The sequence below is a fragment of the Procambarus clarkii genome, chromosome 37 (assembly GCF_040958095.1).
Source record: "Procambarus clarkii isolate CNS0578487 chromosome 37, FALCON_Pclarkii_2.0, whole genome shotgun sequence".
Classification (NCBI taxonomy): domain Eukaryota; kingdom Metazoa; phylum Arthropoda; class Malacostraca; order Decapoda; family Cambaridae; genus Procambarus; species Procambarus clarkii.
The window spans coordinates 9,300,783-9,324,950 of NC_091186.1; the positions used below are offsets into that span (position 1 = coordinate 9,300,783).

A 24,168-nucleotide genomic window follows, 5' to 3' on the forward strand; every position below is an offset into this window, starting at 1 on the left:
ATTAGAGAGATTACCTAAAGCTGATTCACTATGTAGCCTGAATGAAAGTTTCTTGGTTTCTGGTGGTGATGTCAATGTTTGCTACGAGGAAAGTAGGATAGTGGTCAGTTGTTCTGTCATAAATTACTCCAGATGTAAGGGGAGCCGTTATATTAGTCCATAGGTGATCCAGGGTAGTGGCAGATGTTTGAGTGACTCGGGTGGGCTTGGTGATTGTGGGGATTAGCATACAGGAGTGCATGCCGTTACGGAAATAGTCAACTTGAGGGTTGTTTTGAATTATTATGCATTATTATTATTATTATTGTTATATACATATTATTATGTATTATTAACAGGCTTAGGTATACACAACACTATACGGCTGCTGCTCTATTCTATCTTTAGGATTGCAAAATGTAAATAAAAAACTAACTACAAATGTGCCTTTTTTTGTTATTAAGGCCGATACGATAGTTTACCGAGAAAGTATACTTTACCCCTGAGCATAATTCAGGTCTGCATCAGTTTAGTGTCAGTATAAAGTGTAAGTTTGAGCATTATTACAGATGGTTTACCTCGTAGTAATCTGTAATTTTTTCACAAAAGTTATTTGTTAGCCAAAATATTTGTATTTGTGTGTATTTTAAATAAAATACAAATTTTTTATTTTTGCTAATTATGAAGAAAGACTTAGTGCTCTTTTTTGAAAAAAAAAGACTAATTCAATTATCCATTTTATTGAAGAAAAATATAACAAGAGACAATATCAATACTAAAGTCATAATGCCTTAATACAACATACCCAAAATTATTAATGCAGAGTATGATTTGAATCCCTGGACTAGGAATTCCCTCTCACCCACAGTACCAATTGCTTCCAGGCCAAAGTAGGCCTATGAGAGGCGTTGACAGGACTAGTTAGACGCGGGTCTCTGGAGGCTCTCTAGTAACACTAAAGAGGAACGCTGGCATCTCAGGAACACTCAACTTTCACTTCTTCACAAGACATTTACAAGTTCTCTGTGGCTCTCCTCCTCCGGCCGAACGTGTGACTGAAACCAACTCCAAAACTGTTGGACCTGATTGAAATAAAGTTTTGTTGTAACATATAAATGAGAAATAATAATTAATGAAGGTTCCTCACAAGACAAACTCTGAGCTGCGATGAAAATATCAAATATAATCTTACGAGGAAACGCAGACTTTATAACACTTATAAAGTGTATGTAAATACATGACAATCTATAGTAATGACACTGGCGGATGTTGTAATGGGGCAAATTGCACATGTTTACAGTGAAGGGTGTAGCACATGTTTAGACTGAAGGGTGTAACAGGTGTTAACAGCGAAATGTGACGAGAACAGCTGGAAGAGAGGCCTACCTGCGGCCTCCACCACGGGAGTGTTGAAAACCAGCGGTGATGGAGGTCCGTTTGTTGGGCTTTAACTCGTAACCCAAATTGGCTCCCACGTTCCTCTCGCTCCCAAGGCTGCATCATGGTATACAGATTACTACATTATCTGTGCTACTGTATAATTTATTGTACTGAATCTTTGTTTATGATCTATATATAGATAAATATTTATCAAAATATAAAAACTGCTATATTAACGAATCTTAATTTGTACATTTTACTGTTTATATATTTCAACTTTGAGTTAAAATACTGAGCCAAAGTGTACCAACAGTTTACAATAACAATGATAAACAGTGGAATATGGTTGTCTTACCCGGGAACTTTGGTGCGGTCAGCATTGAGGCCGCCTTGGATTGTGTGTTTGTCGAAGGTGTGACCCAAGTTGATGCTAGCGCTGTCTCGCCGAACCCTGCAACACATGCAACACTTCATACGTCATAGTCCCCAGACCCTTTCAACACACTACATGTCAATTCCCAGACCCATGCAATACAGAGAACACTACATGTTATAGTCCCTCTGAGCCTTGCAACACATAGAACACTACACACGTTAGTCCTATATTACACACCTCTGCCTTTTTTATAACATTTACACAACTCTTCCTCCATTGATTTTATTAGCAATTCGTTACACAAGTATAATATATTAAGCTGTGAGGAGAGTCCACTTACCCACCACCCAGGTGTTCAGTGTTGGCGGATCCGGATACTGTGGTCTGTCGCTTTCTTCGTTCATGACTCAAACCATCTTCACCAGAGTTTAGGGACGGTTCTCGTCCCTCGTCTAGCACCAAATATTGATCAAGCTCCACGTCCGACGTGTAAATTGGCGCCAGATTGGTATTTTGTGTCGGTGTGTTGATGAGCTGCAGTGACGAGCCCTGGAGGGGGCTGCCTGTCACCACTGCTAGGAGCAGGGCGCTCACTGAGTGTTGTCTGCATGTTAGACTCTTGCCGAGGACAGTGGTGACGGACTCTCGGCTCCAGGAGGTTATATAGATCAGGATAACCAATGGGAATCTCCCGCACCCACCGACAGCATATATAACCATTTCAGAATTACGGGAACTTGCCGTTGATCTCACACAATGCTTCACCGGGCACTCCGGAACCAGTTTTCCGAGAACTCCGAGTTCATGCCGCTAGTAAAATATATTTACACAATAATTGGATCCCTTGCTTATGCGTCAGCATTTTTTCTTTTTCTTTTTTGTAGATAATAATATATTTGATCTTTTTCGTGTGTGTCACCGGTTGGTAGGTGTGGAGGCTGTGTGCAAGGTTCTAGGTTTGGGATTGTGAGCCATAGGGTAGCCAGAGCCCACTTGGAGGTTATTTTACTACAGCATGACCTTGAGTTTTAAGGAATTCACATTGTTGAATATATATTATCGTGTGTCTTATGCAAATAAATTTGTGTCTTTGTACTAGGCTGTTTTCCATACTCCTTAATTTCCCCTAGGCTCCAGTAACCATATGGAATTGGGAATAGATGTTATCTAGGGAAATAGATAAATTCCCCTAGACAACATTTAAAGGTCCACCACCGCCAAATTCTTGACAGACCTCTGAGACACAGGAGTGATAAAATTCTTTGACAAACCATGACACTGCACATGATTTTTTTTAAATGGCATCTGTTTACAAGAGCCCTGAGGAAGCTGCTATAAAACCCATGTAGCTCCAGGAGTTTTGAATCATACGCTATACCTATAAGATCCCTGAAACGCGTTGCGCACCACCCATCAAACGCCTACTGGCACGTTGCACAGTTCAGTGGTTAAAACTAATTTAGATCAAAGCATAAATTGAATTGAAAAAGGGAAAAAAAAGAATGATTATATGATGGATGGAACAGCAGAAATTTAAACAGAACAGTATTAGTAATTTTAACTGAATAAACAGAAGACCACAATTAAATTTGACATGATTGGGAAGGTCATTCCACATTCTGGGAACCTTGATTTGCAGAGGGATCTTGTCTACCAGACAAATTAACCTTGAACGGATTAAATGCATAAACGAAGGTACAGTACCAGTGTACAGTGGCACCTCGACTTACGATTGCCCCTACTTACAATAATTTTGAGTTACGATGTAAATTTCATCGAAAAATGCGACTCTACATCCGATGGTGTTGTCGACTTCCGATATTTGTTGGTACACATTCGGGTCGACCGAGCGCGTGGTTCCCGGTCACGCGGTCAGACCTGCCTCAGTTTACTACAGCTGCCCGCTTAGTGACGATCGCCCCTATAAGAAATTCCTCGTTTGTGGTGATTTTTTGCATTTTGAACATTAAAGTAATTATTATATATCACACCATTAGTCCCAGGAAAGTCAGTGGTAAGGCTCAACATATGAAAACCCATGTAAGGATGACCATAGAGCAGAAACAAGAGTACAGAATGTCTCTTCCTCAACAATTAAGAAAATGTGTGCAGCATGGGGAGAATTGAAAACCTTTGCCGAGACGACTCACCCAAATCAAGCTGCAGTAGGTTGTTGCCTTAACCTATTCAATGACACTGCGATGCATCATTACAGACATATTAAAACGAATGGAAAAACAAATGTCTCTTGACAAATTTGTAGCGAGACAAACAAGCACTGAACCACAACCAGGTCCTAGTGGTATTCAGGCAAACGTAGGAGAGAGAGAGAGTACACCAGAGAAAACATCACTGCCTGATGTGATAATGGAAGGGGACTCTCCTCCCCCCTCCCCCCATCACCATCTTCTATATGCCCTCAAGAGCCCTCCATAAAGGTAAGATCAACTTAGGAACTATATTGCAGTTAGAAAAAAACATTGTATTCAGTATAAAATGTATTTGTATGTTAATATTTTGGAAGGTGGGGAACGGATTATTTCAAATCCCTTTATTTCTAATGGAAAAAATCACTTCGACTTACAATATTTCAAGTTACGATCCATCTTTGGGAACAGATTAGCATCGTAAGTCGAGGCCCCATTGTATATAATTGTTATAATATACTCTCTAAAAGTGAAATCGGGATTAGCTAGCTAATACGGTACAGTATTTAAGAAAAACTTAGTTTTTTCTTTTATTTTCAGCAGCCCTTCAATTTTTCTTTTCGGCATGTGTTCAAGTGTTTTTCCAGCACCACTCTGGCCATACGCTAAAATTATAGTATGCTTCCCATACTGTATATCTTCAATGATATTTTTCGTATCATGCTTTAATATTTCTATCGATTTGTAAATTTTCTCGAACTGGAAACTCTTTCCCAGTTCATATTGTGTTCCTGTAAAACAATTTAGAAAAATATATTAATCACAGTTAAAAAATCCAGCATTGAATGTAATGAAACACCAATTTCTAGGTGAGCTCCAGTGGTTTGCTGAAGCTACTATTTCTAATGTGTCATACTATTAGGTGTTGTCATTTGCATGGTTCTATTAGCCTATAAGGGACCATAAGCCAGAACCTTGCCTCCTTGAAGAGGCACAGTAAACATGGCAAATATGCCTTCAAACAAGACCACAGCCTCAAGAACCGAGAGTTTTATTAGCATGTTAAGGGATTTAAACAAGGGAGCCGAGTGTTGTTTGAAAGCAGAGTTTGTTATTATTGTGATGGCAGATTTTTTGCTAGGTAATTATGGGCTTGAGGTGGTTTGCAGTGGTTGACCCCCCACGCACAGATACCATAATTAAGATAGCGAAAGATTAATGCATAATATAGTGAGAGGAGAGCAGAGTTAGAAACATAATATCTGATTTTGGAGAGTATACCAACTGTTTTAGAGACTTTCTTAGTTATGTGTTGAATGTGGGTGCTGAAGTTGAGTCTCTTGTTAAGTGGACTTTTTTTTAATTCATTATTCAAAACATTTAGTGTATGTGGGGTTGGGGTCTGAATAGATGAGGGTAGTATCATCAGCAAACAATATAGGTTTAAGAATATTAGAAACATTAGGCAGATCATTGATATATACAAGAAATAGAAGAGGTTCCAAGATGCTGCCCTGTGGCACTCCAAATGTTATTGGTAGAGTGGAAGAGGTTGTATCATTGGTGTATGTCACTAAGTTGGGATCGGATATAGTCCAGGGCAAGGCCTCGGATTCCATAATGCTGGAGTTTAAGTAAGAGGTAGTTGTGATTAACAGTATCTTCTGATATCATGGTTGTTGTATTGAGTAATTATCCTGCTGCATTATTCCTCGAAATGATCCTCTTATTTTGCTTCAGTGAACCAATGTGTAACCCTGGAATGTTGTCCTAATGTACCTAGTAATCCTTTCATTGTTGTGTATTGTTATTATTGTGTATTATTCTTATGTACTTTTGTGTCAAAAGTTCTTGCAATGCTTCTGTAAACATTTTTGATGGTTTGCTGTAATTATTCCACTTAAAATTATCTGTACCTGTATAGTAAGGCTGAAATGTACCAGTAAAATTTTTTTTTTTCAATTTTGCTGTGAATTGTCTAAAGTAAGTAAGTAATTATCAAAAGAAGGCACCAAACCGGGAAGGCTATGTAGCACCATCAAATACGCAAAATAATCAGAGGGCGCTAAATATCACCAAGGATGCCAATACGAGAACAAAAACGCATAAGGCGAACGATATCAAAAGTATCCGAGTCACCAAGTAAGTAAGTAATTATCAAAAGAAGGCACCAAACCGGGAAGGCTATGTAGCACCATCAAATACGCAAAATAATCAGAGGGCGCTAAATATCACCAAGGATGCCAATACGAGAACAAAAACGCATAAGGCGAACGATATCAAAAGTATCCGAGTCACCAAGAATTCTATCGAGGGACAGGTGACCGCGAGGGAAGGTCGGAAAGCAAGACACACGCTCGTCCTGGAAGTCAGGACATTCAAGAAGGACATGCACGACCGTAAGAGGGACAATGCAACTAGGACAATAAGGAGCAGGGCGGCGCTCCATCAAGTGACCATGGGTTAAGCGAGTATGGCCAATACGCAACCTCGCCAGAGCTGTTTCCCATCGCCGGTTACGGTGGAAGGAGGACGGCCACGAGGAAACACAACATTTAAGAGTACGTAGCTTGTTACCAGTAACAGACAACCAAGAAGCCTGCCAACGGGTAAGGACTGAGGAATGGATAACCGGGTAAAAGTCGGAATACGGAATGCCTTTACGAGAGATGGGACAAGAGCGGACAGCTTCCTTAGCGGCAGCATCCGCACGCTCATTTAAAGACACGCCAATATGGCTGGGAACCCAACAAAACTCAACCGACTTAAATTTACTGTGAACGAGAAACAGCCAATGCTGGATCTCGACAACTACTGGATGAACTGGATTAAAGCACCCGAGAGCCATGAGGGCACTACGAGAGTCAACAACAACCTCAAAGGAAGACTGACAACGAGAAAGCAGGAGACGAAGAGCATAGAGAATAGCATAAAGTTCCGCCGTAAAGATGCTAGTCTCCGGAGGCAAGCGACACATATAAGTGCGATCAGGAAAAACAACAGAGTAGCCAACACCGTCCGCTGACTTAGACCCATCGGTGAAGACAGAAACGGAGCGGGAGTGAGAAGAAAAGTGCTCGAGGAAAAGGCGTTTTAGAACCGTAGGAGGGGTAAAAGCTTTAGTGATACGAGTCAAGGATGTACAAAACCGCGGAAGAGGGACCCTCCACGGGGGCAAAGAGGGAACAACACGAGGAGAAACATCAGAAATACGAACGGAAAGAGAATCCTGTAGGCGAGATAACCGGACAGAAAGAGGGAGGTGGCGAAGAGGAACAGGAACCGCAGGAGGGGTAAAAGTTAAAGCACGACAGAGGCGAGAGGAAGGATGTTGCAAGGACCGCGCAAGATAGCGAAGACAGTAGCGATCACGGCGGTCCTGGAGAGACATGAAGCCAGTGTCAACATACAAGCTAAGGACGGGAGTCGAACGAAAGGCACCAGAACTGAGGCGCAACCCAGTATGGTGCAAAGCATCAAGACGGCGAAGAGTAGAAGGAGAAGCAGACGAGTAAGCAGGGCAACCATAATCGAGCTTAGACAGGACGAGAGAGGAATGTAAAGCAAGGAGAGTGCGCCTATCTGCCCCCCAAGAAGTATGGGACAAGACCCGAAGGAGGGTAAGGGCCTTAGAGCACTCAACACGGAGGTAAGAGATATGGGGAGACCAAGACAAACGAGTGTCAAGGAATAACCCCAAAAGCTTCGCGGAATCTTTGTATTCAAGGGGATGACCATAAAGTGACAAAGAGGGACGAAGAACAACCCGTTTCCGCGTAAAAGTCATGGCACAAGTCTTAGAAGTAGAGAACTTGAAGCCATGACCTGTGGCCCAAGACGACACGGCATCAATTGCAAGTTGAAGCCGGCGTTGAAGGAGAGGCGAATCATCACCCTGACAACAAAGGGTAAGATCATCGACATAGAGAGCGGAGAAGACACCAGAAGGAAGAGAGGAAAGAAGACCATTGAGGGCAACAAGAAAAAGAGTAGTGCTCAGAACACTACCCTGGGGCACACCTTCGTATTGCTGAAAAGAGGGAGAGAGAGCGGTACCAAGGCGCACCCGAAAGGAACGACGAGAGAGGAAGCTGCGGAGAAAGAGAGGGAGATGACCACGAAGGCCAAAAGAATGAAGTTGAGATAGGATATGATAACGCCAAGTGGTGTCGTAAGCCTTTTCTAGGTCAAAAAGGACGGCAACAACGGAGGTCTTCGCAGCAAAAGCAGTACGAATATAGACCTCCAAGTTCACCAGGACATCTGTCGTGCTGCGGCACTTGCGGAAACCAAATTGAGAAGGGGAGAGGAGGTGATGGTGTTCCAGGAACCACATCAGACGAACGTTAACCATACGTTCAAAGAGTTTGCAGACACAACTTGTGAGAGCAATAGGGCGAAAGTCCTTAGGGGAAGTACCCAGAGACCCCGGTTTGCGAACAGGGAGGACAACGGCATCGAGCCAGTCCTCAGGGACTGACGACGACTCCCAGATCCGATTATACAGACTCAGTAAATACTGAGACGTGCTCGGAGGGAGATGGCGAAGCATCTCATAATGAATACCATCGGAGCCCGCCGCCGTAGAACCGCAGAGGGCCAGGGCAGAACGAAGTTCAGAGAGAGAGAAGGGATCATTATAGGGAAGCTGAAGATGAGTGCAGAAATCTAAAGGACGAGACTCAAGGACAGGTTTACGAAGAAGGAAAGATTGGGGAAGATGAAGACCAGAGCTAACAGAAGAAAAGTGGGAACCCAGTTCGGAAGCGACCTGCAACGGGTCCGCCACAAGAGTATCATGGAGGTGAAGGACCGGTGAAACATCGGGAACGAACTTACCCGCTATCTTGCGGATACGCTTCCAGATCTGGGCCAGAGGGGTTTCGGACGTAATTGTCGAGACATAAGATGCCCAACATTCACGTTTAGCCGTACGGATGGGCCTACGGGCCACCGCACTCGCTTTCCGAAAGAAAAGAAAAGAATCGGTCGTCTGCCTACGGCGGTGCTTCTTCCAGGCTGCACGCTTACAGCGGACAGCCCGAGCACAGTCCGCATTCCACCAGGGAACGCACTTCCGTGGACCCCGAGAGGAAGAGCGAGGAATAGAGCGGAGGGCAGCGTCGAAGACAGTGTCATGAAAAAGGAGGAGAGCGCGAGAGAGGGGCAGAAGGGAGAGGTCAGAGAGAGTAGCACTGAGGGAAAATAGGGTCCAGTCTGCCTTAGCAAACTGCCACCTAGGGAAAGAGAGGGAAGGGCGAAAAGAGAAAAAGGAAACAAGGATGGGGAAATGATCACTTCCATGGAGGTCATCAAGAACCTGCCACGTGAAATCTAAGTAAAGAGAAGAAGAGCAGAGAGAAAGATCAAGACAAGAAAGGGTGCGAGTTCGAGAGTCCAAATGAGTGGGCTCACCAGAATTCAGAAGAGACAGGGAAGAAGAGAGGAGAAACGGCTCAAGGAGGCGACCCCGGGTATTCGTCAGAACGTCACCCCAAAGAGAATGACGACAATTGAAGTCACCCAGCAGGAGCACAGGCTCCGGCAAGGAGTCTAGGAGGTGTTTCAAATCAGGAAGAGAGAGCGGGACACTCGGGGGGAGATAAATGGAACAAACTGTGTACCATTTCCCCACAAAGATACGAGCAGCAGAACAATGGAGAGGCGAAGGAAAAAGTAAAGGAACAAAGGGAACATCAGCCCGAATCAAGAGAGCAGAAGAATTAGAAGCCCCAGCAATGGCTGGGGGGGGGGAGAGAAAGGAATAGCCACGAAAACGACCAGGACGAGCACCAAGCATTGGCTCCTGGAGACAGACACAAAGGGGCGAAAACCGCGAAACCAGAAGTTGGAGTTCGAGGAAATTGGCGTAATAACCTCGAACGTTCCATTGAAGAATGGACAACGACGAGAAGAGAAAGGACAAAAACAGAGAACAAGGAAGAAACAAAGGCGAAAGACCAACAGAGCACGTTAAAGAATATCAGGGTCGGGATCAGGGTCAGCAAAGTCAGGGTTAGGGGGCATGGGTAAACTGAGCAAAGACGGAGGGAAGGAAACGGGAGAACAGATCAGAGGTGGGCGGGCAGGGTCCGGAGGAGGAGGAGGAAGAGGAGGAGACAACGGAGAGGAGCAGTCAAGGACAGCAGCAGGAAGAGGGGGAGTAGAAAGAGGGGAGCGCACCCCAGCAAGAGCAGCAACCGAAAGGGAAGCAGGGGCCAAAGAAACCTCCATAGCAGGAACAGGGGGCGCAAGCACCGAAACGGGAGGGGAAGGAGCAACAGAGCCAGAAGGAGGAGCTGAGGAAGAAAGCGAAGCCTTCTTACCCGCCGGGGAAGAGGAAGGAGAGGAGCCAGGCTTACGCTTCTGACTTAAAGAGACCGGTGTCCCAGCAACTACGTACCGGGCAACGGATTCCAGTGTCTCAACCGGAGAAGCCGAACGAGAGCACACACGACGGCCGTTAGGAGAGCGATGGACATCCGCCTGCACCGACAGGCGGCGGGGAGAGCCGATAGATGGAGGAAGAGGATGGGAAGGAGGATCGGAGGGGGACGAGGAAGAAGACACAGGAGACATGACAGACCGGGTTGAAAGAAGGGGAACCCCAGACAGAGGACCAGGAGGGGGACCCCTCGGGAAAGAACTCAAAGGAACAGAGGAGGGGGCAGTGGGAGTATCAGGGTCCAAGGCCCGGAAACGGTTGAGAGTCTGAGGAAGGGGGGAAGGACGAGGAGAGGAAGAGCGCAACACGCGAGCATAAGAGATGTTAGTATAAGGCGGGAGCCGGCGAACCTGGCGCCTCGCCTCAGGAAAAGACAAACGCTCCCGGTGCTTCAGGTTAAGGACGGCCGCCTCAAGCTTGAAATGTACACAGGCACGGGAGAACGTAGGATGGGCCTCACCGCAGTTGAGGCAGCGAGCTTGGGGAGAAGTGCACTCCGACTTAGAGTGACCTTCACTCCCACACAAAGGACAGAGAGAGACAGTCCCAGAGCAGCGGAGGGCACCATGCCCAAACCTCCAGCACTTATTACAAAGTCGAGGAGAAGGAATATACTCCTGGACAGAGCACCTAGCACCCGCAAGAATGACAGAGGATGGAAGGGTCCTACCATCAAAGGTAATCTTCACAACGCGAAGGGGTTGACGGCGACGACCACGAGGGGGACGAGTAAACGAGTCGACCTGGAGGACAGAATGGCCTTGGGCATCAAGGATATGCCGAATATCATCGTGGCAATCCTGCAGATTCCGAACACCGGTTGCAACATGGGGTGGGAGGAGAATAGTGCCAACACTGGAATTCATCTGAACGTTCTTGGAGACCCGAACAGGGATCTCGCCAAGGCAAGATAAGGCAGCCAAGCGGGAAGCCGCATCCTGAGAAGGAGCAGCAACAACACGTGTACCGAGACGAGTGGGGTTGAAAGTAACACACGCATCCACGGAATCTACAAGATGCCGATGGAGGGAGAAATCGTCAGGAGGCGCAGAATCAAGAGGGAGGAGATCAAAGTATTTGGCCCATGAAGCAGGACCAAACAAGGCCTGATACGCATCAGCACGGGAAGGAATCGAGCGAGTGCGGTTGGGGCGCGAACGGCGTTGAGAACCCCTAGAGAGAGAGGGGTCAAAAGGCGCAGTAGTCACAACGAAAGACTTAGCCACACCAGGGGACGAAGTGGTCACCACCGGGGGCTGGAGGCTCGACCCAACCTCAGAGGAGGGAGGGGAGCTGGGGGAAGAAGTCAGGACGGGCAAAGGAGGAGCAAGGTCGGGGCCCAACGCAGCGGGAGCTACAGAGCCTGGTCTTCCAATACAGGCCGACTCGGGGGCTTGGTCGCCCACCCCACGAGCCTGAGAGGGTACAACGGAAACATTCAACGACATAGAGACGAAAAGTGAAAAATTCATCCACGAATGTGCCCCCATACCCACCATGGAGCCACAATTAGAGGCAGGACACCCAACAGGAAGCTATCGCCGATCATGCCGGGGCCCCCTAGGGGTGCATCGTGAGTATACGCCCCACAAACGCCACCTTAAGAACCGTCAGTCCGTCGAGATCGGGTTCAGCGACGAAAGGGGGATTGACAATAAAAGGTTCCCCTCGCTCGAGACGTCGGGTACTACAGTTCTACGGGTGCAAGAGTATGCCTTCTCAAGCACCCGGGCGTCAAAATAGAAGAAGTCCAAAGAAATAATCCAAAACAAGCAAAAGGTCGGCAGGAAACGACAAGCAGATAGGAGAAGAGGGGGAGAAAAACGAAACATAAGGAAAAGGAAAAGCGATCCGGCACAATTGGAGAAGACAGCAGCAGGAGTGCAAGGCCAGAAAAGGACAGAGGACTGCCCAACGGAGCATCACACTCCGGCAGCCGTCCACCAAGCCCCCTCACGACGCCAACGGGCCGGAAGGGGAGGGGGTGAATTGTCTAAAATTACCTGTTAGTTTAGGGATTTGCCTGAAACAATGCGTGCTAGTGGCTTTACAAAAATGTGTGTATGAAAACTTTAATGCTCTGTACTCTCATAAACCCAATGTACCTTCTTGTATATAAATAAAATAAAACATAAATAAATAAACGTTCCGGGTCTCAAATTCTTCCCTATCAATTTTATCGATTCCTGTTACAGTACTATTTTGTACGTAGTGATTATATCGCCCCTTTTTTTTCTATCTTCTAGTTTTTGCACATTTAATGCCTAACTTCTCATAGCTCTTGTCCTTCAGTTCTGGGAGCCATTTAGTGATATGTCTTTGCACCTTTTCCAGTTTGTTAATATGCTTCTTAAGATATGGGTACCTACCTACCTTGCGGTTACCTTGAGGTGCTTCTGGGGCTTAGCGTCCCCGCGGCCCGGTCGTCGACCAGGCCTCCTGGTTGCTGGACTCATCAACCAGGCTCTTTGACGCGGCTGCTCGCAGCCTGACGTACGAGTCACACCCTGGTTGATCAGGTATCCTTTGGAGGTACTTTTTGTACCGTTGCAGGGTACCATACAACCGCTGCATATTGTAAGAGTGACCCTTGTGTAGGTAGAAATACCAGTGTTAAATGTTGAGAAACAGTCTGGAAATCATCATCTTTGCAATACATGCAGTTTGCATGAAGGTATATCCTCCCGATGACTGCACGAGTGGGAATGTAGAAAGATGTGTATATGACAATGCACAACATCACCACCAACAGTCACAACGTGCCCGAATCAAGAAGATAACGACACCATCAAGACGGGCAAGGATAAAGGCAAAATAAACAAGAGAAAAGGAACGTAGGCTGGGAATCAAGAAAACAGAAGGTGAATGCAAAGCGTCACTGCAGTAAAGAAAGCGAGGGACAGAGGCAAGAGATGAAGGCGGGGGCAAAGGATGTGAAAGAGGCAAGGGCGAATGTGCAGAAGGGGAGCGGAAGTCAAGATGGGAGAGGCGAGGTTAGGCCAGGGCAATGTACGTTGACAACATCTGGAGCCTCACGACTGGGACGCTAACGCATTGGACTCCACAGAAGCACCAGCAGAACAACGGGAGGAAGACCTATGAAGGGCGCTAGGGCAAGTCGTGGGAGAACGCTATATAACAGGCCCATCAGGCAAGGTGGCAGGGCGCTTGGAAATCTGGACGACTGAGGAGTGTTACCGCTTAGTATCGGGGGCAGAGATGTGTGGCAAGGCAGCCTGGGGGAGAAAGACAGGGAAAGCTCGCCAGGGAGTTCTGAAGGGCATTGTCCAACATCGATTCAAACGCATTGGAGATATCAGAGGCAGCTGCTGGAGGATGGACATCAACCTAAGAAGAAGTGGAGGAGAGGAGCGACGGGTCAGCCTCAGAAATGGGAAGGATGGATTGCGGAAAGAATTTAGTGATGAGGCGGACCAGCACCGTCTTGAGTGCATCCACAACACGAGCGACAATGGCGTCAACATGATCTGGACTGTTCAATGGCGGGTGGGAGAGAAGAAGCCTCAGGGGCAAGAAGAACGTCGGTGACAAACGGGTCAGGCACAAGCAAAGGCAGTGGCGGGTGACAAGGAACCGGGGCAGGAGGCAGCAAAGGACGACTGGAGGGCGGAGTGATGACGGGAAGAACCTTAGTGAGCTCCACAACTTGGTAAGGACACTGCTTGAAAGTGATGTCATGATCACCACCATAGTTGGGGCAACAGAGCTTTTCGGACTCACAGTCATGAGTGAAATGGGAACCCAGAGCATTTGCCACAATGGACGTCATTGGTGCAACCATGGGAGGTATGGTGAAAACCCTTACAACGAAACCACTGAGTGGGACGGGGAGCATACACCTCCAATTTATGGAGGAAGCCATTAATCCAAACCCAATCAGGGGGGAGGGAGTCAAGAAAAGTAAGGAGGGCAGTGCTGGTATCACACAGTCGCCATCAATTCTATGCATAAATTTGAAGAGTATAACCATTGTGATGGGATCCCTGGATTTTAAAGTTCTTGTAATTCATCCTATATTTTTCTGACTCACAGTATTTGCTTGGTTATGCTCCCTAAACCTTAGGTCATCAGACATCATTATTCACAAATCCTTTACATGTTTTTGTACTATGTGCAAATTTGACTGTTTTGCACCCTGTATTATGTTTAAGGGATTGCTGTGTGCATGCATGCCTGTATTAATTATTGTCTGACCCTTGGGGTCAGCTGGGGTTTTCTTAGCCGCCGTTTGACCTTGGGTAGGAGGTAGTATCGTTGCTGGGAGGGGCACAAGGTACTGTGCAGCTTGTCTGCTATTATCATAGTTCACCCTCTGTTATTCTGGTGGTCCCACACTAGGCCCCCGTGCTTGTACACATTGCAGGGTTTCAGCTTAAACTGTTCTCTTGGTAATTTTGGTCAACCGTTTAGCAGTACCTTGCCTGGGCTTCCCTTAGCAGTCTGCCTAAAGACCCTGGAAACCCCCACTTGGGCTCATTGGTCCAATAGATGCTTCCTCTGGGTCCCATCTCGCTTCATGCGAGTTCGAAGGTTGCTCTGTCCCTTTGTCTCAGGGCAACACTCGCCATTTTTGCCTCAGTTATGCTTCCTGTTGGGTCGATGACACCTTTGACCTTAAGTCCTGGAAGTCATGTTTCTTACTGGTTTTCCAATTCACCCAGGCCGACAATACTGTTGATAGGGTGCACCTCGACCTTGAAGTTACCTTGAAGTGTTTCCAGGGTTTAGCGTCTCCGCGGCCCGGTCATCAACCAGGCCTCCTCGTTGCTGGACTGGTCAACCAGCTGTGTGACGTGGCTGCTCACAGCCTAACGTATTAATCACAGCCTGGTTGATCAGGTATCCTTAGGAGGTGCTTATCGAGTTCTCTTGAACACTGTGAAAGGTTGGCCAGTTATGCCCCTTATGCACAGTCTCCGTGGTGTAGTGGTAAGACACTCGCCTGGCGTTCTGCGAGCGCTGTCATAGGTTCGTATCCTGGTTGGGGAGGAGTTACTGGGTGCATATCCTCAACTGTAGCCTCTGTTTAACTCAACAGTAAAATGGGTACTTGCTTGTAAAAACGATTCTTCGTGGGGGTTGTATTCCAGGGATCTGCCCGAAATGCTGCACATACTAGTGGCTGTACAAGAATGTAACAACTCTTGTATATATCTCAAAAAATGTGCAGTGGAAGCGTGTTGAACAGTCTCGGGCCTCTGATGTTGATAGAGTTCACTCTCAGAGTATCTGTTGCACCTCTGCTTTTCAACAGGGGTATTCTGCACATCCTGCCATGCCTCCTGGTCTCGTGTAATTACCTAAGTGTAATTACCTAAGTGTAGTTACAGGATGAGAGCTACACTCATAGTGTCCCATCTACCCAGCACACTGTCATATAATGCTTTGAAATTACTGACGGTTTTGGCCTCCACCACCTTCTCACTTAACTTGTTCCAACCGTCTACCACTCTGTTTACAAAAGTGAATTTTCGTATATTTCTCCGGCATCTTTGTTTCGTTAGTTTAAATCTTTGACCTCTTGTTCTTGAAGTTCTGGATCTCAAGAATTCTGCCCTATCAATTTTATCGATTCCTGTTACTATTTTGAACGTAGTGATCATATCGCCTCTTTTTCGTCTATCTTCTAGTTTTTGCATATTTAATGCTTCTAACCTCTCCTCGTAGCTCTTGTCCTTCATTTCTGGGAGCCACTTAGTGGCATGTTGTTGCACCTTTTCCAGTTTGTTGATGTGTTTCTTAAGATATGGGCACCATACAACCGCCGCATATTCCAGCTTTGTTCTAATAAAAGTTGTGAACAATTTCTTTAGTATTTCTCCATCCATGTATTTAAAAGCAATTCTGAGGTTAGAAAGTGTAGCATAGGTTTCTCGCACAATGTTCTTAATGTGGTCCTCAGGTGACAGTTTTCTATCTAGAACCACCCCTAGATCCATTTCTTTGTCAGAATTCTTTAAAGATTTCTCACATAATTTATAGGTTGTGTGGGGGCTATGTTCTCCAATTCCACATTCCATAACATGGCATTTATTCACATTAAATTCCATTTGCCAAGTGTTGCTCCATATACTTATTTTGTCCAGGTCTTCTTTAAGGGCATGACAATCATCTAGGTTTCTTATCTTCCCTATTATCTTAGCATCAGCAGCAAACATGTTCATGTAATTCTGTATTCCCACTGGCAGATCGTTTATGTAGACAACGATCATTACCGGTGCAAGAACTGAACCCTGTGGTACTCCACACGTGACATTCCTCCAATCCGATACCTTGCCTCTGATTACTGCCCTCATTTTTCTGTCAGTTAGGAAATTTTTCATCCATGTTAGTAGTTTACCTGTCACTCTTCCAATATGTTCCAGTTTCCAGAACAACCTCTTATGGGGAACTCTGTCAAAAGCCTTTTTTAGGTCCAGATAGATGCAGTCAACCCAACCATCTCTTTCCTGTAATATCTCTGTGGCTCGATCATAAAAACTGAGTAAGTTTGTTACACAGGATCTTCCAGATCAAAAACCCATACTGTGTCTGATATTATATTGTTTTCCTCCAGATGTTCTACCCATTTAGTTTTAATTATTTTTTCCAATATTTTGACTATTACACTTGTCAATGATACAGGTCTATAATTAAGGGGGTCTTCCCTGCTTCCACTTTTGCAGATTGGAACTATGTTAGCCTTTTTCCACACATCAGCTACAACTCCTGTACACAGGGATGCCTGAAAAATCAGTTGAAGTGGAATGCTGAGCTCAGGTGCAGATTCTCTCAGAACCCATGGTGAAACTCCATCTGGACCAACTGCTTTGTTCTTACTTAGCTCCTTGAGCATTTTTTCCACTTCGTCTCTAGACAACTATGTGCTCTATGTTGTTCTCTGGTGGTTCTCTAAAGATTTCATTTTGTACACACACACATTGGAATTTTTCGTTTAGTGTTTCACACAGTTCCTTTTCATTTTCCGTGAATCTATTTCCCATTTTCATCCTCTGAATATTTTCCTTTACCTGCAATTTGTTGTTTATGAATTTATAGAATAGACCTGGTTCTGTTTTACATTTGTCTGCAATCCCTTTTTCAAAATTTCTTTCTGCCTCTCTCCTCGCTGCCGCGTAGTTGTTTCTCACATCTTTGTATTGCTGGCATGTTTGGGGGTTTGGCCTCTTCCTGTATTGATTCCATTGTTGTGTGTTTTGGTCTCTGGCCCTCTCGCAATTTCTATTGAACCAATCCTGTTTCCTAGTTCTGCATCTCTGTTTTGGTATAATTTTTTTTGTGCCTTTATCATATATTTCACAAAACTTGACATACATTTCATTCACTTCCTTGCCTAGCATCAAGTCTGGGCCAATTATACTCACTAAAAAAAATTCTAAGATCGCCATAATATTCTCTCCTGAAGTCAGGTTTTTCAACTGCTTCAACCTCCTTATTTTCTTCCAGATTATAATGCATTGCATATTTTATTCCCAAAAGGACATGGTCACTTTTACCCAAGGAAGGAAGGTACTGAATGTCAAATATCTCTTCCTCCTTCCTGGTAAATATCAAATCTAGCATGGAGGGAACATCCCCCTTCCCTCATCCTTGTAGCTTGTTTAACATGTTGATACAAGAATGTTTACAGGATGAGGTCTACAAATCTATAGGTCCAAAAATCTTCTATTTTAGCTTTATATGCTTCCCAGTCTATGGATTTCAAGTTGAAGTCACTGACTATCAACAGTCGTGATCTATCGTTATCCGCTCTCGCTATAATCTCTCTCATTATTGTTATAAGACCTTCTCGTTTACTATCTAGCTCCTCCTTTGACCATGTGCTGCTTGGCGGTGGACTATATGCACTTATGATATTAGTTTATCTTCATGGCAGATCTCTAGTGCTATTATGTCAACTTCTTGTGGATTGGCAGTCATTATGTCCTTCACCTTTAGGTGTTCTTTCACCAGCACAGTGTGAGTGCAACAATGTCTGGTGTCTGCAGCTGTATTACATCACTTATCTTTAGTGATGTAATACAGAGATCCAGTATCTTTGATCTCGCTCCATCTATGTTGGTGTATGCAATCTTCAGGAACTTGTTCCCCCTCTCCTTATTCTTCACTTCCCCTCTCTCTATTGATTTTGTTGGTTTGCCTTTATGTACCACTTTACTGGTCTAGGGTCTGGCCCTAGCTTCGGTGCGGGGCAGACGTGTTGCATCGGCGCTCCAGCAGTTTGGTGTTGTTTGCCCGTTTCGGCCGGTTGGGGGCGGGTGTGTGTCTGCTCGTGGCTGTTACGATGGGGGTCCCTCTACCCCCAGTCGTCCGGACTCAGTCTGTGGGACTAGAGTTCTCTGTGCGGGCTGGTTACCCGGAGATTGCCCTGGCTTGTGAACTGCTCTCTGTCCCTGTGTTTGCGATTTATGGGGTCGAGTTGGTAACGGCCCGTAGGGCCATTGTGAAGTTTGCCGAGGAGGCGGCGTATCGCGATTTTCTCCGGCGATACGAGGGGCGGACACTGCCTCTGCCGGATGGTGCGGGCACTGTCACCCTCTCGGATAGAAGTGGTGCACTTACTTACATCAGTGTGCATGGGGCTCCCTTGGAGTTTCCAGAGGCTCTGCTACGGCGGTATTTCGGGCGGTTTGGCGCAGTTATTAGTGTGAGAGTGAACGTGGTGTCTTCTAGTCCTCTTAAGGGTGTGAGGTCTAACATTCGCACCCTGGGCATGAGACTCCGGGCGGATATTCCGTCCTCTGTGCGCCTTATGGGGTACAACGTTCGGGTGTTTTACGCCCGTCAGCCGCGGACGTGTTATCGTTGTGGTCTTTTGGGCCATCAGGCTGCTGACTGTTCTGCGCCTCCTGTTGCACCAGTGAACCTCTTCAGTGAGGAGGATTTTCCGCCCCTTCCTGTGGGGGATGATTCGGTGGGTATGGACGTCTCTTCGGCTGAGGAGGTGCCCTCTGTAGCAGCTGTTGCTCCGCCTGTTGTGCCCCCTGTTGTTGCCGCATCTCTTCCAGAGGTTGGGTCCTCGCCGAGTGCTCCGGCTGATGTCCCTGCGCCTCTTCCGCCTGCCGTTTGCTCAGACCCCTCGTCTTCCAGTTCTTCCTCTGCTGTGTCTGTCCCGGTCCCTGCACCCTCGCCGTCTGTCCCGGCTGTGCTGGGAGATGAGGTGGATCCGGAATTCCCTCCTGTGCCTGGCCTGGTGCCCCGTGTGGTTGAGGAGGCTGCCGTGCTGCGGCGTGCGTCGGTTCGCTCGGTTGGTGCTGCGCGGGTCGCTGAGTCTGCCTCCGGGTCTGATGATGTGCGGCCCGAGCCTAAGCGTTCCCGGCGTTCTTCTGTGTGGGCTGATGTTGGCGAATTCGACGAGTGTCGTCCTTCCGTTGACGGTGGCGTGGCTCCGGATGTGGTGCACACTACGGTGGTGGCGGAGGTACACTTGCCTGAGGATGCCGGTGCCGGCGTTTCGGCCTCCACTTCTGGTCCGGTGTCCGAGGGTCCTGCTTCAGGTGCGTTGCCTGCGTCGGATGGCTCCGGTTCTTCGTGGGTGGTGGTTCCCCCTGCTGTAGTTGGTGGTGAGCGGGGTGGCCTGGTGGTGATGTTGAGAAAGGATGCTCGCTCTGGATGTTCTGTGGCCCCTTCCTCGTTACCCGTTTCCTCGGCAGAGGTCTTGCCGCCTCTTCCGTTTCCTGCAGTCCCTTCCGTGTCTCCTGCGGTATCCGTGGAGGTGCTCTCGTCTCAGCGTCCGACACCTGCTCCGATGGCGAAGGCGTGGCAGGCTCGGCGTCCCTCGTCCGCTTCTCCGGTGTCATCTGCTTCCTTGAAGGGCGTGGTTGGCGCTCCCCAGCCTCGTTATGCGACTTGCGTCAGTGACCTTAGGCATTGGCCGATGCCGCCAGATATAGATGTTCCTGAGTTTATGTTACCCGCTCGAGCGCGGGGGGTCGAAAACCCTACCGACCTTGAAGATCTAGTCTGGGAAGCTTACAAGGCGAAATATCCTTATGATCTTTTCCCGGAGAAGTACATTTCTCACGAGGTTCCTCGCAAGTGATTTCTATGTATTTTGTGTTGCCTGGTTGTGGGGTGTGTATGTGAGTGGGTGGGGTGGGTATTGTTTTCCGGTTCCTGCGTGCTCCGGTTTGTATTGTGGGTTTTCTTGTATGGCTAGTGGGGGGGGGGGGGGTGCGGTTCCTGTACGTTTGTGTGTTCGGTTGTGGATGTCGTGTGCGCTTGTTTGTCATCTTGTGTGCCCTTCAGGCTGTTGGGGTGTGCTCTTTGTTATGTGTGCATTATGTGTTTGAGGTGTTAGCAGACTTGTTTTGTATGTCTCTCGCCTCTCTGTTTCCCTTATGTTTGTATTACGCTGTGTTTATATTTGTGTTATGTTTGTATATGCATTTTTGTTTTGTGGTCAGCCCTTCTGGCTGGTCTTCTTCTTGATTTGTTCCTTTGTCATTGTTCATGTGTGTGCTTTGTACTTTTGTTCTGTTATATTTGTTCTGTTTTTATTGTACATTATACGCATGCTTGCATGTAAAAATAAAAAAAAAAAAAAAAAAAAAAAAAAAAACTTTACTAGTCTGCCTACCCCTAACACTTTGTAGAAAAAATTGATTTCTTCTTCATTCCTGCTCTCATTTAAACGTTTTGCCTCGGCGAGGTTCAGTTTCAGCTTCTCTGTCTTCTTTTGAAAGAAAGATCTCGTCTTAACGACCACACTTTCCCATCCTCATCACTTTGTAATTTTCTAGCATTCCTTAGTACTTCTTCCATCTGTTTGGCACCGTTTAGGGTGATCCTCGAAGGTCGATCTTTCCCATTTACGTATCTGCCTATTCTCCTGTAGTCGCACACATTCTCTATGGTAGCAAGACCTTCTACGAGGCCAACAATTTTATCTACTACTTTCGCTTTTTCTACAGCTCTTTCTGACCTATATGTTATCTCCTTTTCTTTGCAGCCAAAAATTATCAGGGACTTACTCCGATCAACTGAGTTTTGCACCAACTTCGGATTAGATGCCAATTCCTTTCTCACTTCCAGCCTAATGTTTGTTTTATCTTGGTTGCTGCAGTGTTTGGCTTCCTTTACTGCTGCTTCAATTTTTTCCTTCTCCTTGGCCACTTGTGCATAGGTGAGTTGCATATCTTTCTTGCACTGTTCTATTCCCTGTGTAACTTCCTCCATCTGTGCTGACAAAAGCTGTTTCTCCTGTTGAATTTCCTTACCTAATCTATTGTAGTCATTTATGTTTAAATTTACTTTAACTTCTTCCAAAGTCATTTTTAAGAGTTTATTTTCTTCTTCCATGGCTTTGCAATTTGTTTCCAATTGATTCTTATCCTTGCGCAAGTCTTTTACTAAACCCTCAAGACATAAAACTTTGCTATTCAAATGGTCATTACTTTCTTTCAATTTACTAATTATTTCTACATGAGAGTTCACTATAGTATCTAATTTTACCAACTTGTTGTGTAGACTGCTAATATCAATGCTTTCTTCATTGAATCCTGCAAAATCAAGCTCTGTTTTGTTTTTCCTCTTGCCGATGGCCATTTTGAATGTTCTTCTCTGCACTGGAAACACTAGGGCAACTTTTTCTCATCCGATTTTTCACTTCCCTTAGCACATTCCTGTTATCTCACCTATTTTTCAAAAGCACTATACCTTTATGTTTTTTGGGACACCATTCACTATCATCAACATGTACTACAATACTTAGGATTATTGAAATATGCTGGAGCTCCTCTGATGCAAGTGTTGACCCTTGGGGTGTCACCTTTTTCATGTGATATTTCTGTGTGCAGGTTTGGGACCAGCCCCTCTAATATTTTCCACGTATAAATTATTATGTATCTCTCCCGCCTGCGCTCAAGAGAACACAGATTTAGGCTCTTTAGTCGGTCCCAGTAGTTTAGATGTTTTACTGAGTGGATTCTAGCAGTAAAGGATCTCTGCACACTCTCCAGGTCAGCAATTTCCCCAGCTTTGAAAGGGGTTGTCATTGTGCAGCAGTACTCAACTCTAGAGAGCACTAGAGTCTTGAAACATATCATCGGTATAGCATCTCTAGCATCTCATCTCACCTCACATGCTCATGCAGGCAGCATGCGTTGCATCCGACGTTCAGGCTGCTGCAACGCACTCGGTTGGTTGCCTTTTCAGATGCTCTGTGGCTGCCCCACTTTGGTTATAGGCACCCGGACTTGGGGTGTTAGTCTTCAACTTTGATTTCATCCACACTCCCTAGTCCTTTCCTCATTTGTCCTGGGGGGGGGAGGGGGGGGGGAACTGCTGCTGGCTCCAAAACGTCTGAGGGTTTCGAAGTCGTTATAGGGTTTAGCTGCTGGTGAGACCGGCAGTTTCAGTGCTGTCCCATGCCGGGCTGCCCAGAATTCGAGCTGGATCCTCCTGCCAGGGCTTCTGGGTCTGACCAGTGAGCCCCTTCTTCCCAGCCTTTCCGGTGGACTCTGCCTTTTCTTCAGGGCCAGAGGGTTTGGAGGACAGCTCTGCTTCGAGTCCTGACATGGAGGATGGTTGTGGAGGAGTTGACTTGGGGAGGCTTGGGCCCCGTTTGACTCCACTTGGGTTATCTTGAGATGATTTCGGGGCTCGGCGTCCCCACGGCCCGGTCCTCGACCAGGCCTCCTTTTTGTTACACATCTCCAGGAAGCAGCCCGTAGCAGCTGTCTAACTACTAGATACCTACTTACTGCTAGGTAACAGGGGCATCAGGGCGAAAGAAACATTTTTGCCCATTTGTCTCGGCCTCTACTGGGGATTGAACCCAGAACCTCAGGTCTACGAATTTGAGGCTTTGTCCACTCAGCTGTCATGCGTCAGGCGCCCCTGGGTGTTGGTACCCTCGGCACAGGGTTTGTTGTTACAGAGGGAGGGGTTTTCTTATCCCCTCCCCCCCCCCCTGTACGAATTTGATATGGGTTCAGCTCCTCCCCGGGTTCCCTCGTGTTCTTCGGTCCCTTCCTTCCAGAGGCCATTGTAGCTTACTTCCTGCATAATCCAGATTTTGCCTTGATAATGGACCCTTCCTTGTTTTAGAACGGTGCGACTTTTCCTTATTGGGTGTGTTACAAGGTGCTGGAGTCATCCTGGTTGGCAGACTGACCTTTCTTTTTGTTGGGTGCATGGCATACATTGTCGAACCCGCATGCTTTAATGGTGGGAAACGTCTATGGTTGTTCAGGTTTACCTAGGGGGCGAGTTTGAGTGCCTCACTGTGTGCTTGTTCGCTTCTGTTCTTCCTAAGGCTGTCAGCCAGGTGCAGTTTCACATGCAGGTTCCTACCCTTTTGGCATCTCTGGTAGCCAAGAATTTGCGCGCCCGTGGGTATTTGGCTTCGGTCTTGCATTTCTTTTCCCTTGAGCTGTCTTCAAACTGGCTTGAGAAGGATGTGAAGGCAATGCATGCCGGGCCTGCGTCCAGCGTGCTTGCCCTGGTGGCTTGGGGTCGGCTGCCTTGTTGAAGTTGTTTGTGGAAGTCCCATGATTTGAGGGCATTTTGGGTCGTTTCCTCTGACCTGCAGTGGCACTGGGTGGCTCCTCCTCCTATGGAAGGTTCGGGGTTCTCAGCAGGCCTCTTCTACTGCGCTCTGCCAGATCATCTTTGAGTGGGTGAACATGGGCGTGGTTGAAACAACGACGTCTCTCAGATGGGTTTCCCGTCTGTCCTCAATCTCGAAACGGGATTGTGCAGATCCGAGATTCATTCTGGACGTGTCTCATCTGAACCCCTGGGTCTTTTGCCCCTCCTTTCGGATGACCACTTTCTCCCAGGTCCGGTTTCTTTTCTTTTGGAGGTGGATGCTTGGA

At 46.7% G+C, this 24,168-nt stretch overlaps 2 protein-coding genes across 3 annotated transcripts in view; one reads left to right on the top strand and one right to left on the bottom strand.

Annotated features, from left to right (window-relative positions):
* LOC138372019 (uncharacterized) overlaps positions 1-24,168 on the top strand; it is a 141,298-nt gene that overhangs the window by 37,457 nt on the left and 79,673 nt on the right. The gene's annotated exons all lie outside the window — the stretch shown is intronic.
* LOC138371941 (uncharacterized) lies at positions 792-4,669 on the bottom strand. Its single transcript, XM_069336983.1, has 4 exons — positions 2,076-4,669; positions 1,715-1,810; positions 1,366-1,473; positions 792-1,061 (listed from the first exon to the last, which is right to left on the bottom strand). The coding sequence occupies exons 1-4, from the start codon at positions 2,453-2,455 to the stop codon at positions 992-994; spliced, it is 654 nt and encodes a 217-aa protein (XP_069193084.1). The 5' UTR covers positions 2,456-4,669; the 3' UTR covers positions 792-991.